This window comes from Ischnura elegans, chromosome 4, assembly GCF_921293095.1.
Source record: "Ischnura elegans chromosome 4, ioIscEleg1.1, whole genome shotgun sequence".
In the NCBI taxonomy this organism is placed as follows: domain Eukaryota; kingdom Metazoa; phylum Arthropoda; class Insecta; order Odonata; family Coenagrionidae; genus Ischnura; species Ischnura elegans.
The window spans coordinates 63970325-63985238 of record NC_060249.1 but is presented as its reverse complement, the minus strand read 5'-3'; the positions used below and the strand labels follow the sequence as shown (position 1 = coordinate 63985238).

The window sequence follows — 14914 nt, the reverse complement described above, 5'->3', positions numbered from 1 at the left end:
CTACAGGGCCTTTTTGCACGAAAATCCTTTGCGCGAAAAACCTTAGCACGAAAAGTCCTTGGCGGGAGAAGTTCTGCGGATAAGTTCGAGGAATTTCTGGGGGGGGGGGGGGACACTAAAAAATGCCACATCAATACCACAGATAAATCAAAATCCCACCTGCTATAAGGAGTAAGAATCGATGGAATCGGAATCGGGAATCGAAAAAAAGTGGAATCGACTCATCCCTAGATTAAATGCTTGATAGCATCCCACTGTGGTGGAGTCATGTCAACATTAAAACTCAGGTTAGAGGCAGCCAATGTTATTGCTTGCTTCTGTTCCAGAATACGCCTCATCATTTTCAGAAGGGAGTTCCATCTTGTGGGTTCATCCTGGATGAGCTTAGAATGTGAAGTGGTGAAAATAATTTTTTGAATTTTGGTGTATTGATGGTATGCATTCAGCCAGGGGCCCGTGCATATGCCATTTTTTACTATTGTTTAATTGAAAATTTCGATCCTTTTGCAACTTTGATGTGTCATTGCAGAGCTGTTGTTCCACATAAAGAGACAAAACTGACATCAGGGGAAGCCTGCATCCTTGCAGTCTTCGAATTCGTGATGATCTTCCCGATGAGTGGAATGGTTCGGGAGCAGTAGCTGAATGCGCGATGAAGGTACCCAAAAGTTGATTTTTTTTGTTCCCCATCATTTTTAATTTTTTTGAGGGTTTTCGAGGAGGAAACGGGGGGTTTTCGGATTTTTTCCCCTGATCATTTTCTGTTCCCCACGTCTAATTATATCTATTCACCACATCCGCAAATTTGATGTAGTTCGTCAACTTGCCTAAAACGGCGCTGCATGCACTGAACGACTAGTCCTTTACGTTTTTCCGAGTCAACTACCAACAACGTGCATATGACAGTGTATGGTGCGAAATTGAAAGTATTCAAGGTATTTGAGATCGTACTTTTAGTATAATTATTTGAGATCTCGAATATCGAATACTTTCGAGTATTCGAGGTATTTGAATATTCGCAGATACCATTCGTGCATCCCTAGTTAAAACTAAAAGGTAGAGCCACACTAGGAGAGTTTCATCAATGTGCAGTCTTGTTAGTTTGCTTTTAGATGATTGTGTTAAATTGGCTGTTGTGTGTGATGATTGATTGTGTTTTTGTCATATAAGACTATAACTCTTAGATAGATAACATGCTGTAAGTTGTGTGAATGTTAAGGGAATGAGATAAAGCCTCTCGCTCCTAACATTGGTTGTGAAAAAAATTTCATGAACATGAATTTATGCTAACTTTCACTCAGGACCAATATTTCATATACATAGGTGCATATGTATTCAAGAAACTTCCTTCATTTATAATTTCATTCAAAGTGTATTTCTGTATCCATCTTTGTAGTAGGATTAAACTAACTTGCTCTATAACTACAGATGGGAAATAGTGAAGCCAAACCAAGTTTTCTCTCTGAATACTTGTTTTGGCTTCAATGGAAAACTTATCATTTGATCATAACATATTTTTCATTCCTCATATCCAGTGCATTCATTTTTTGTGTTGAATGTGCATGATTAATTTTTACAGGTAAAATTACAGGTTTTTTGAATTCATGTTTTCAAATATGCATGATGTATATATTTTGTGGGGAATAATTACATTTAATTTCAATTAGGAAACTCATGGCAACGATTCAGTTTGGTCCATTCATGCAATTGAAAATTGTAAAACAAACTTTTGTGCCCCCTTGTTATGTATTTTAGATTTGGGTTGCAATGCAAAAAAATTAAAATACGTAACATGGTTATATCATCTTTCACATCCATAGGTTTTAGTTCTTTAGCTGTGTGTAGATGTATGACGCCTGGAAGATTCGTTGTATTCTGAGGCTTTGAAAAAAAGGCTTGTTGTTTTTTAAAGTCAGCAAAGCTTTAATTTCAGTAACATTCAAAGTTTCTGTGAAAAATTATAAAAGTTTTTTTTTCCATCTGGGAATTATATCCTGAAATAGAGCAACTTACATTTCATCAATGGGGCTACTACTTCATAATTATGGTGATAAAAAGGTAATTCATGCTTTTTACAAACAATTTCATTATCTGACAAGCATTTAAAATTTATTTACTGGTGACATGGTCTAATATATTTTCTTCATCTACACAGTGGTCAGCGGCCCTATCAAAATTTAATTCTTCGGTCCAAATCTATTATCATTTTCACCTGCATTAAACTTCTCATCAATAAGTTTTACATGTTTTCTCTGGCAGTTGCAAATTTTTCCAGGGATCCAAGTCCAATCTTGGTATATTCTTGCATTTTCTCAATGGATTCCTGAAAAAAAAGAAATGATCTTTTAATGTGAATATTGTGATTGATAATATTTGCTGGTACATAGTATTAGTAAGATAAGAGTGTAGGTAAGCAATTTCCATGAAATATTTTTGGTTTGGCTTTATTGATGGATTAGTAGTGTTTTGACTTTTATGATTTTCGTCTTAGTTTAATAGTTTTCCTTGAGTGGATGAATTATGCATTGTATGTGGTTGTTTTGAATAAGATGCAATTCTTCTATCGTCATATAATTATTTTTGGTTAGCATTACATCATTCAAGGACAAAATATCATCCTCTGCTCCAACCAAAAGAGTACCTATATTTTGTCGCTAATACTGTCATTCTCTGTAAATAATTTATCTTATAAGAAGTGTAAACTTAAATCTTATCCACAAACAGATGATGGAAGAGTTCCACCGTATTGGCTGAAATATATTAACCCATGAACGCCTAGCAGTACCATATGGTACCAGTAGGCAGTGCTATGTTAAACGTAACTTAATGTCATTTATCGTAATTTATTTGGGTTTTTGAGAAATTTAAATTGATAAGAAAGTTAATAACTATATATTATTCAGAAAATTTAATTTTTTAAACCTATAGTTAACACATTTCGAGCCGTTTGAAAATTTGAATTATCAACTAGCCCTAAAAAACAGAATTTTTATTGCAAGCATTTCGATTTTCTTTACTTATGCCTTATTACTCATAACACAGAGGTGTTGTTATGTAATTATGATTGTTATCACAAATACATTTTATATGAAGTATTGTTTTTTGATGTGATCCTAATATTTGGGATGTTATGACGCAAAACATTTTGGTGGTACCATATGGTACCGCGAGGCACTTGTACTACTGTGTTTTAGCGGAAAACGTAAATACAAATATTTCTGTGGTATTTGTTTTCTATGAGTTTTTTATTTTGCAATAATTTATTTTTCATCATTTATATTGTAAATTTAGCGTTATTTAAATGTTATTATGCATATAAAATTTGTCTATAGGTTAATTTTTTCATGTCGTCAAAGTACCTAAGGCCCTGAGTTGTCCCCATTCTTTCAGAATCTCGTATCCTTTGTGAACTCACTTGCATGTGGGAGGTATGATGACACCTGAACCCTATTTAGAAAGATAAAAAGGAAGAGTAGCCGGGTACTCCATTAGGAAAGGGGTATGAGAGGGTGCTTGCTTAGGGGAAAATTCAAAGATGGCTGACAGCAAGAGACGACCACGCGACTGGCGTCACTTCGACAAGAAGCAGCCAAATCCTTTGTATTATTTTGGTTGTATGTATCTCAATTTCACTCAGACACTTTCCATACTTTCATCTGCTTGCAAAACCAAAATAACTTACAGATACTGCTTACAATGCTGCATGTGCTACTGCAAAGACAGGATGAATACCTTCCTTTGACTGAGGAAAGATGAATAACTTGAGTGGATCCTAATTTCCCTCGAATTTGAAGTTGTTGTTGTTTGAAAACGTGGACAATAAGTTGAGTTTATGTCTCAAGAAATAGCCGATAATGTTCAAAAGTGCAGTGAAGCTGGGACGAGCCGTAAAGCACCCAAAAGGTCTAAAAAAATTAAGGAGCAAGAGCCCGATTTGATGATGAAGAGATCGTAGTGCACGAAAGGATTCCTCCTAATCCTAATTACCAACTCAAAGTTCCACGATACATTCCCAACCACAATTTTTTAACTGTTCTTTGACGGAGAAGTCCTTTCGCACTTATTGTAATAGTCAAATAAGTATGCACAATTCTGCAACAGTAATGGTCCAAGTATAGCACCTGAGGAACTGAAAGTGTTTGTAGGAATTCTTTTTCTAAGTGGGTATAATACGACTCCCAATAAAAGGTACTATTGTACGACAGCACTAGACACCAGAAATGAGCTTGTATATAACACAATGAGACATGACAGATTTCTACAAATTAGTAGATTTATTCATTGCTGCGATAATCTTACTATGGATAAATCAAATAATATGTGGAAAATACACCCTTTTATGGAAATGGCAAAAGAAAAACTCAGCGAATATTTCAGAGAAACAAATTGCTTGAGTTTCAGTGAGTCGATAATGTCCTATTTTGGAAGGCATGGCTGTAAGCAGGTCATGAGGGGGAGGCCAATAAGGATTGACAGCAAAATGTGGTGCCTCAATAGCTTGAATAGCTACTTAGTAAAACCTAGGAAAGTGAAAACCTACGAAAAAGAATTTGGAAAGGTAGTGTGATACAAAGATCGCAAGGAACACCTGGATACAAGGATCCCCAAAAATCTCCTGGACGTGCACAATTATCCGGAGGAAAATGGACTGGAATGGGGGAATTAGCTAAAGAAATAGATTTGTAATTGATCCATGTTTCATAGAAGGTATTCAGCCAATATCGGTCTATTTTCTTTCCCTTGAAGTGTCCCTGATGACATAGGTTCGATGGGCACAACCACCTAATAAAATCCTCTCTAAAAATAAACTCCTACGGCGACGGTGTGCGACTAAAAACTGAACGAGTAGAATAAGAACAGAATGCTTGAAATGCAATAATATGAGTTATGTATTGACTTCTTTTCATGTGCAGCAACGATTGAGTGAAGTGCAAAAATCATGTTATTCTTGCTCCTCACATCATTGATACATAAATTCTGCTTCTCAATCAGTGATATTTACTAACTACATATTTGAATAATATCAATATTCTAGTGCATTTTGGATGAAAATTATTGTATTTTGTAAAAAATAATAAATATTTAACATTTTTGGAATTAAAATGTGATTTTCGAAATGTTTTTCAAATTTTGACTTTTTGACCCGCTAAGCACCTTGTGGTACCATGTGGTACCAGGCTGTTTTTGCTAAAGGAATAAAATTTTCACCTATTAACTCAATTTCATTCATATTAAAATGAAAGATTACCACAAAAGTCGGAGAAACTTTTTAATTCAGGCGTTGGCGGGTTAAAATTCATGTATGATGAAGTTTATAGGATTTTAATAACTTCTGTCGCCTATTGTGACTTGTGTCTTTTTTCATCATTTAACTATGCACGCAGGAAAGAAACAGGATGGAAACTGCTCAATCCCCCTTTCAAGATGTGACAAATTATTGAACTTAGTTTGGTTGATATTACATTTCATTGCATTGGATGCTCTTCTATTTCATATTGAACTATCCTAATTTTTCATCCCATAAGCCTTTTTGCTGTTATACCCTAAAGAGTAATGTGAATATGCTCCAGTATTCTCCTGGCAATTCCTCTTTACCTTTAGGTAATTGGAAATTTTTGTTCCTTCTACTTTTTGGACCTTCTGCTGACATTATGGCTACCTTCTCCACATTTACATAATTTTAGTATCTACCAATCATTTTCTTTTACAGATTACCCGTTAATTAGTTAAAATATGAGATATCTAATAGCAATAAGTGCTAAGTGACTCAATGAAAGGAACTGGCTAGCCCATCATGAATGTTATTCATTCTCCTGCTGCTTTCCTGGGTAAAATGCTTTTTTTCAGAATGAGCTCCACCCTCACCTATCTATATAAACCAATACATATATGGGTTGAGTCACTAAATGTTTGAACCACAATCTGTATACATTTAAAATAGGATGTCTGTTTGTCTGTCCGTCATGCATTTCCATACGGCAGCACAGATTGCGACCAAAGTTAGCGTATGGGTGCATTTCATGCTCAAAAACCCCATAGTACTACTTTCATTGGAGTCCAACATGTCCTAGTTATTTTCTCATTAGCATTTGTTACATCATGTCGTACAACTTCTGTAGTTGGATATCCTGTGGGGTAGGCACACCTATTTACTGGCTCAAAGGGAAATCATTAATCAAAGGATACTACACTTGACCTACTATACTAGGATACTACACCTATTAATTCTCTCGGTGCTGACCTTTTAGCTGGGGTTGAGTTCACAAGGAGTTTTTTTTGTCTATGTACACATGTACGGACACACATAGCAATTTACGTTGTGCATCAGGGTGTAAGCTGATCCCGTGCCTGTTATACTGAAATGGTTTTTTTCATTGTTGCTGTTCAGTCTGTCTAAAAATCCTGTGACCATGGAAATCCAATGTGACCATGAATTGCAAGTTTCCCACTTCCATGGATAATATCTTTCCCCAGCAGCACTGGGTGGCCTGCTAGTAACTTACTTGTATTCTTTCCTTACATTATTAATATTTGTGTAGACTGTGACAACCTAGTCAAGCAGCAAGAACATCAATATTTATGTAAACTGTGTAAAACCTTGACATATCTATTCTCATGTAACTTACCTTGGCGACGGCTGGACGAAGACATCTGGCTGAATTAGGGACACCGAGTCAGAGCTGGCACAGATCAAGCTGGATAAGGTCACAGGAAGGATTGCATTTAATTGCTCTGGATATTTGGAAATAGAAAGAAACATAAGTGCCTATATAATGATTGACCATATATGCTAATTTTTTGTACTTGTACTTCGGTGTTGCCATGAGGAAGGGAGAGGATGCAAGCCCACTGAAAGTGGATGTTGTTTGATTCCTTTAAATTTGAAATTGTTTCACAGTGTGTTGAAAATGGTATCTTGACTCCACACTTTTCAATGGAATTGCTTCTTTTTGTTGAATCTCATAGAATTTATCTTTTGTAAAAGTGTGAAATATGTCTGAATCATTGTGCACAAATATTCAATCCCAATGTAAGCAAATGTTATAACATATTTTTGGCCGTGGGTATCTCTTATTCATGTTGCCATAAAATTTTGCAACCATCCAAGGAGATTTTCTCCTATTGCCAAAATGTTCTTAGGATCAACATAAATGCTTTTACTGAGGGGAACAAGTCAAATAATTCATTTTGCACCTTCCTGACTATAACTATATGGTTCATTGCATAGTGATATAATGTTGTTGTATGAAGACTTTCATAATTGATTATGTGTTGAATGATACCTTTTGAGAAAGAGTGTTTAAAGCCCTCTGCATTGGTGAAGAAGCGATCACCCTGACGAAGTCTGGCAAATTGTTCAGCAAAGAGACAACTAGCGATTTCTCCGACAAGTCCACCATCGTAAGGCTTTTCCAAGTAAAGAGCAGCTACCAAATCCACATCATCAGGAGAATGGTACAAATTCTTCAGATGCCCTATTGCCTGAAAAAATTAGAATAAAACAGTTAAAGCTGCATTAAAGTGACAAGTAAAAATGAAGCAACAAGTTAGAGGAAGCAATTCACATTACAGTGCCTATATGCTGTAGGACATATTTTGATGCTAGCACGGGGTGAAAAGCTCCACAAGGCATATCAGAAAACATGGTTTATGTCACAGAAAAACTTCACGTACCATGTGAATATTTTGAAAATAATAATGCCTGATTGATGAGAGATGTCTCAGAATTTCTATTGCTTAGAAGAATTTTGGAAATAAAAGGATATTGTTAACGAAGCCAAAATTAGAGAAAAGACTCGAATAGAAACCAGAGTTATGTATTCAAGTAAACTCTGAACTTGGAGAAAGTGGAAAGGAAAAGCTGGATTCCATTATGATTTTTAACCGTCCACATTATTGGTGACAAACTACGCAATATTTGCTATGAAAAAAGTTTATCTGCAGCAGGAATGAATCCACAGAAAGCTGGTAACTTTTGAGATAAAGGTTTGAATTATGGGCTAAAATGTAATGCATACAAGTTATTTGGTGTTATTTGGGCTGAGAATGGAAAGAGATTCAGTACATATATGTATTGGAAAGAAACTGCAAAATATTTATGTATGTATATGTAATGGCAGTATAGGAAATAGGGTAAGAGAAATGAAAATGTTTGGTCAAAAGAATTGAGGAATGGTATTTTGAATGACATAAAGTGAAGCATATTCTGTTAAGGGATTATGCTCTACAAGGGGAAATTAGCTATAAATGTTTGTTTCTTCCACTTAGACTTAATGTTAGCTCCAAGAAGTAGTTATGCATGAGACTGTGGTTTGGATGACATGGTAGTGGTTGATGGAATGCCATCATGTTTCTAACATTAACATCTTTGAAATTCTATTTTAAAATTTCAAATGACTCAATATCTACCATTTGGAAAATAACCAAGGTTTTTATGTGTAGTGCACAGATTGTGCATTGGCATATGTCTTCCCACTGGCATATCAGATTTATTACATAAGTGTATCTAAGATGTTTCTGGTGTGTATAAGATGTTCCAAAGACCATCTTTTTGACAATTTCAACCATTGAAGGAAGAGCCAAATTAATCAATACAAATAATGCATTTCGTAGTTGAGTCTTACAGATGACTTGATGGTGTTCTCAAAATCATGAAACTCCTTTGCTCTCTTCAAGCCGCATAAGCTCCTGGCATCGTTGTATGTGCTTATACCCAAGTCTCTTCCATTTTGAACGTCGATGGCTATTAGATCTATCCTCTTCGTTTTCATGTTGTCATTTCCTAGCTCCAGCTCCAGCATCTGGAAAAAAAAGAACCAGTTGATACATTTGTTAAATTTGTGGGATTGGAGCAAGGATGGTTTTATAGTGTAAGGTTGATCACATAAATATTTAAGGGTGAAGTTGGGGTATCGAGTTTCACAGGAAAAAGTTTGCACGTTGGCTGGCCAAAAGAAACAGCCAATACAGTGCAGCTTCAGTTGTCTATCCTAATAGAGGGGAGAGGTGAAAGAAAAGAAGGCTGGTCAGCCCAAAAATCAAAAATAGACTGATAATCCATTCATGACCATTTTTGACCTGTGAGCTATTGTGCCACCTGCACAAAATTCAAGTCTATAATGCTGACACCTAGTCTGCTTGTATTCAAACCACCATCATTCCAAAATTTATTCAAAGTAGGATACAAACCCAATATTTGACCTTTATTTGGTCTTAACTTTTTGAGACAAATTGCTACCTTGGTTTGACAAGGTTCTAACTGACATTTTTGCAAAATTTGGTGTTTTCACTCAAGATAACTAAGCTTATGTTTCTCTATATGTTGCATCGGTTTTTATTCCTCTATGTAAAATAATAACAGATTTAGAACAGTGACAAAGTTCCAACTGCAAGGAGAAAAAACTAATATTTGGTGTGACAAGGTTCTAACTGCATTTTACTTATTTTATTACTCATATAAACATGTAAAAAAATAAATAAAAAACATATTTTCTTAAAGTAATAATTACTAGTGTATCTAGTGGATCACTAATGTAGGTATGTGCCAAAAATCAAAAATAAATTCCTATTAATAATAGAAATAGAGCAGTTTAAAACTTTGACAAGGTTTTTCTCAAAACCATAGCTGATGGTCAGTTAGAACCTTGTCAAACTAAGGTAGCGAAATTTTCAGTCATGAAAGACAAATTTGCACCCTAGAAAACATCAGCGTAAATGTCAGCATGCTACCATAGGCAGGAAAATTTCCCTTGGGATGCTGCTGCCATTGCATTCCACAGTCCCCACATAAGTAGGCAATTATCTCATTAATGTGGGCCTTTTATTCCAGTGTTTTTGGTGTCTTCAACTCCTTATAGGTACATATATTGATTAAATACTCATTAGAAAGGATTGGAAGTGATAGAGAATGGAGGAGCGTAGAAAAGGGAGAGTAAGGGGGAGTATTTTTGGGGGACCGACTTCTGTTATAGTGATGTATATTGGGGGGCATCAGGACTGCTAACATTTGAGATAACAAGAAAAGAGATTTTTGGGAATAAGAGACCAATTTTGCTCGTGTCGAGGGATTTATATCTCATGGCAATCTTAATTCAATATATAGACGTAGTTGGATCAGAATCATGCGTCTAAGAAAAATTCAATTATTTTTATAAAACCAACATATCGATGGCTAAGTTCTAACAACATGTATCTCAAAAATAGCAAATTTTCAGGAGAGAAAAAAAAATGATTGATTTGTTTTACTAGTAACTGAAATTAAAATCCAAAAGTTTATAAAACTGAAAAAGAAGCATTCGTTTGCAAACAAAGAGTTGTGTTTTGCTTGTATTTTATTTTGTTGATGTTATTACAATTTGTTTGAGATACCTGTCTCAAACCAGCCGAATTTGAGATACGTGTTGTTAGAACTTAGCTGTCGATATATGGATGTTAATTCTTCATATGCATTTGTGAAATATAATATATCTTCTCTGAAGGGATTTTCATAAAATTTGGTCATGTTTTCACTTACAAATAAATACTAAATCACCGCCTTTTATATGCACATTATGAATAGCATTGGCTGATAATTTATGGTTTGTCTTACCTCTTTTATGAAGCTGTTGTCAAAGGCTTCGGTTCTTTGTGTTGCTGCCCCTATCAATGCTGCATCAAAGTTTTTAGCCTTCTCTAAAGTGGATGGATTTCCAATAGAAGCAATCAGGTCTAATGTCTTGATTACATGACGGTTTTTGTCCATTAATCTGCCAAAAGAATGCATGAATGAGGAATAGAAAAAGTGAGGGGAACTTGTCAAAAATATGGAAAAATCAACAATATTAGGTACTTATCTTAAAGAAACCCCGTACACAATTTGAAAGCTTGCCATGTTCGTACAGGGTTAGGTGGTCTTGCAGGTAGAGAATTTCACTGCTGACTAAAGGGTCTGATGTTCAAGTCTGAGTGGATCTTATAGAAAACAGCGAAAATATTGTTCAAGAATGGACTGGCATGTGTTAATTGCAATACTGAAGAGAACCTCCATTTAAAAAAATTGCATTCAACTCCAAACGTATCTGAGAGTTGGTGTGCAAATTGTTTGTGTTAATGGCATATCCATAAACGTAGATTATTAAATTTTCCTGTGCTGGAAGCTTTGGTTAAATGGAGGACTAGCTGTCAGGTTAAGCATCCCAATTATTACCATGAATTCTGAATTACATAGGTTTGTGTGGTCTTGGTTAAATGAAGCACAGGAAGATGGAAATATAATATCGTTCTTTTTCCACAGAGAAGGGAGGCTTCCTCGTTCATGGAAAGTCTTTTTTGAGCACATATGTACTATGGGGGAAAAAGGTATCCCAACAGAGTTTGCACCGCCACCATCGCTTCGTAGGAGAATGTATTCCCTTTCTATCGGCATATAATCATTGGAATGAGAGGAGGGAAATTAAAAATACGGTCTTTTTTCAGCCACCAAGGTCGTAGCGGTGAACTTGCCAGCCTCTGACCAAGGCTCGAGCGTATTTCGTACTCCTCTCTAGGCATTGTAGGTGCATCCGAAATATTTAGGAGCTGCGCCTTTCTTTCACCCGCTATCTCCCTCTAACCCTCCTTTCCGTTAAATCAAGATAGGAACATATCCTTCTCGATCAAAAGAAAAACGCGTTCTGGCAATGTGCTCGTGAGTGCTTCTGGAAAAGCTAAAACTTCTTCAAAATCGTGGCCCATCAAATCTTCTCATTGACCTTCTTGTTTACCATAGGAGAAAGCTTGCTATGGCCAGTAGTGATTTTTGCAGTTTCGTTGAGATAGGCGAAGGAAAATTCAGAGGAGCGTTCCCAATGTGCGCACATGATGCCGTCGAATGCGCCTCAATTCTACGGAGTTCATCACGAGTCATGCTCTGGGTTGCGGGAGACTTAGTAGTTGGTCGCGTATTTGGACGACGAAGATAGGAAATGGTTTGCCTTGTTTGAATTTCCCTCACTTACCAAAGAATAACAACCCACTGGAACGGAAACCCAATTTCCCGCGGAGCGATAGTGGCGGTACAAACTTTGTTGGGATACTTTTTTCTTCCATAGTACCTATGTTACTGATTACTTTGTACACTCATTGAGATTCCATGGGAAGTCCTCATAATGTGAAATCAATTTGTAAATGGTGATCTAATGTAGTCATATTTATGTATTTCATGACATTTTTATCTTTTCAGAACTGCAAGCTCTACCGACAAAATGGTACTTTACTATGTAATTCCAAATTCCATTGGTGTACCTCCATGATTGACTTGACCATGTGGCTGTAGCACTGAGTGAGTGGAAGTTTGATTTTTTTGTACCAAAATGATTTTATTACAGTAAATCTATGTGATTTTGCATGATCTTAGGTTTTCCCGGCGTATCAGGTACAGAAAAGTTTCTCAGGTTTTCCACCAATTGATTTTTTCCACGTCTCCCGATGCTTCGAGCAGCAACTTGCTGTTCATCCTCAGGGGATCTTAGTTCCGCTTGTAATTTAGATCATTCAGAAGATCCCATGAGGATGAACAGCAAGTCGCTGCTCGGAATGTCGGGAGACGTGGAAAACATCGACCGGTGGAAAACCCAAGAAACTTTTCTGCATTATTTGATTTTGTTCTTGCTTTGAAATCATGGCCGCTCTCAGAGACATGTATTGTATTTCAACCATTGTATTTTGAATACATAATTAGTCCTTAGAGTTGCTTGGACAGTGCACTAATGGAGGAGGGCTACTGCCTGCATCTTAGAGAGGGAACAGGGCTGTGACATAGCTATACTTTTTGGGCCTTAAAGATAAAAATTGTGGCACTACCATAGTCAGCCAACCTCTTACAAAATTTTGGGTGTACGATAGGGATGATATTGTTTAATGGATTTTTCCTTTTATTAGAAATGAGAAAAGTCTCCAAATGTGGATGGAGAAAAAAATCTGGAGTACTCATGGTATGCATATACAGTTGAGGACCTCAAATCCAGAAAGCTTGGGACCAAAGGGCTTCTGGATTTCAGGTTTTTCTGGATTTCTGATCTTCATAGTATATTTAGTAAATTAATTAATTTATACATGTGCTCAGGCTCTTGTAGTTGATATTTGATATCCTTATGTGTCCCTGACAAGGTTCTTAGCGTATGTCCATAGTATGTGCTAAATTCCTACTCATCCCAGAACAAGGCTTGGAGAGTGGTGCCACGAGGTGACAAGTCAAAACACTACGCAGAGGAATTTTCAAATGTTCTGGATTTCTGGGTTTTGGGATTCCAGATTTGAGGTCCTCAAATGTATCTGCTTTGTTACTTACTCTATTTGTTGAGTGAGTAATGTATTACTCATAGAGAATCCAGCAGATACCATGTCAGAAATAGCTCCTGGATTGATACTCGGATCATAAGAATCGCTTAGTTTGAAAAAGGGAATTTTCCATCTAGTCAATGCTTCTTTTCCTGAAAAACAAGTGAAAAATTTCTTTGAATGCTGGTAAGATTTTTCATGAAACCTATCATACAGATGCAATTCATGTAGGACACAATATATTTTTCTCCTGGAACAAACATGGTTCACAACCCCTGAGGTCTATCTTAGTATTTGGCTTGTCATTTGGTGTCTCATGAGGTGAAACCTACATATTTGATCATGGCATCCATGTGCTTCTCCCAATATCAGGTTTGGCTCGTCATTTAGCCTAAAATGGGTGAAAAATCAGGGCATGGACAGCACCCCAAGTTAGAATAAGGCATTTCATTGTCCAAATGCTTAAACATGTTTAACAAATATATTTAAAAAATTATCAGTAATAATAGTAGATTATCCTTTGGAGGTAGGCTACAAATAACAAAGCAAATTTATTTTATAGGCATAGATAAAAACATTCTGCAACATTGATACGAATTGGTGAATACCAAACTTTTGCATCTTTGGCCACTATTAAGGTCATTCATCACTTGCACAGTTAAAAAAAAAGCATTTTAACACACTAGTACACATATGTCGTTAAATTATATTTTTGTCGGAAAACTAACCTATTAGCAAGGGTAGCCAGTGGTTGTATATAATGTTGTGGTAAATGCCTGTTAAGATCTTCCTTGCCTGCTGGAACAGATCTTCATCTTCCCAGGTAGGATACCTCTTATGGAGTCTGCGAGCTATCCTGTTGTGCTGACGGACAAATATTGTTTGCAATGCAGCAAGGGTGATGAGCTTGTTGACCTGTGTGTTAGCTATGTAAGAAAAGGAAAAACTTGAATTTCCAATTTAGAACTAGAACAGTACGTGAAATGTTCACTAGGAACCTTTTGAAAACAGAAAAAATAATTGTTTTTCCTTGGTCTTCTTGCAAAATTTACAGTTCATTTCAGACTCCAAAATTGTATTTCCATACCTAATATGTATTAGATAAATTGTAACTCACTTCTAGTTTATTTTTTGTAATTTTGGTATATTTCTTGGTGAACTTGCTCAAATGTTAGAAAAATTGCACCATCAAAGTAAAAGATCTTAGGAATTGCAGGAGTTTTTTACTGTGACAAATAATGCCGACAAAAAATCTTTTGGTTGGAATTATAATAATATGTATTTTCCTTTCCCCAAATCAAATGGTAATCAAGTTTTTTGAGAAATAACATGAATAATTTAATGGCCAACAATTTTTATCTTATAATTAGCCTTTCTTCTTTGAGTATTTGTAAGTACCATTATGTCTCTAAATATACTCCCTCCATTTATATATGTAATCTTCTCCCCTCACCCTAATTTTATATGGATCCAATTTTGGAAAAAAAGGTACTCGAACTGGAATATAGTTTTCCCTGTGAATTTTCTCTTGGCAATATGAACAAAATAGGGTAAATATATTTAGATCAATACTATAATGAGATTTAAGTATTATGTAGATTGAAATTCTAAAATGAAT

General features: G+C 35.8%; 1 protein-coding gene across 1 annotated transcript in view; it reads right to left on the bottom strand.

The window, feature by feature from the left end:
• Positions 1 to 1921: 1921 nt before the first annotated feature.
• Positions 1922 to 14914, bottom strand: part of LOC124158162 (peroxidase-like) — a 29000-nt gene continuing 16007 nt past the window's right edge. Inside the window, exons 7-13 of the mRNA XM_046533346.1 lie at positions 14025 to 14222; positions 13307 to 13448; positions 10589 to 10745; positions 8625 to 8801; positions 7284 to 7482; positions 6627 to 6732; positions 1922 to 2323 (exon numbers count right to left, since the gene is read on the bottom strand). Coding sequence (XP_046389302.1) covers positions 2230 to 2323; positions 6627 to 6732; positions 7284 to 7482; positions 8625 to 8801; positions 10589 to 10745; positions 13307 to 13448; positions 14025 to 14222 — 1073 coding nt within the window. The 3' untranslated portion in view covers positions 1922 to 2229. The remainder of the gene's footprint in view (positions 2324 to 6626; positions 6733 to 7283; positions 7483 to 8624; positions 8802 to 10588; positions 10746 to 13306; positions 13449 to 14024; positions 14223 to 14914) is intronic.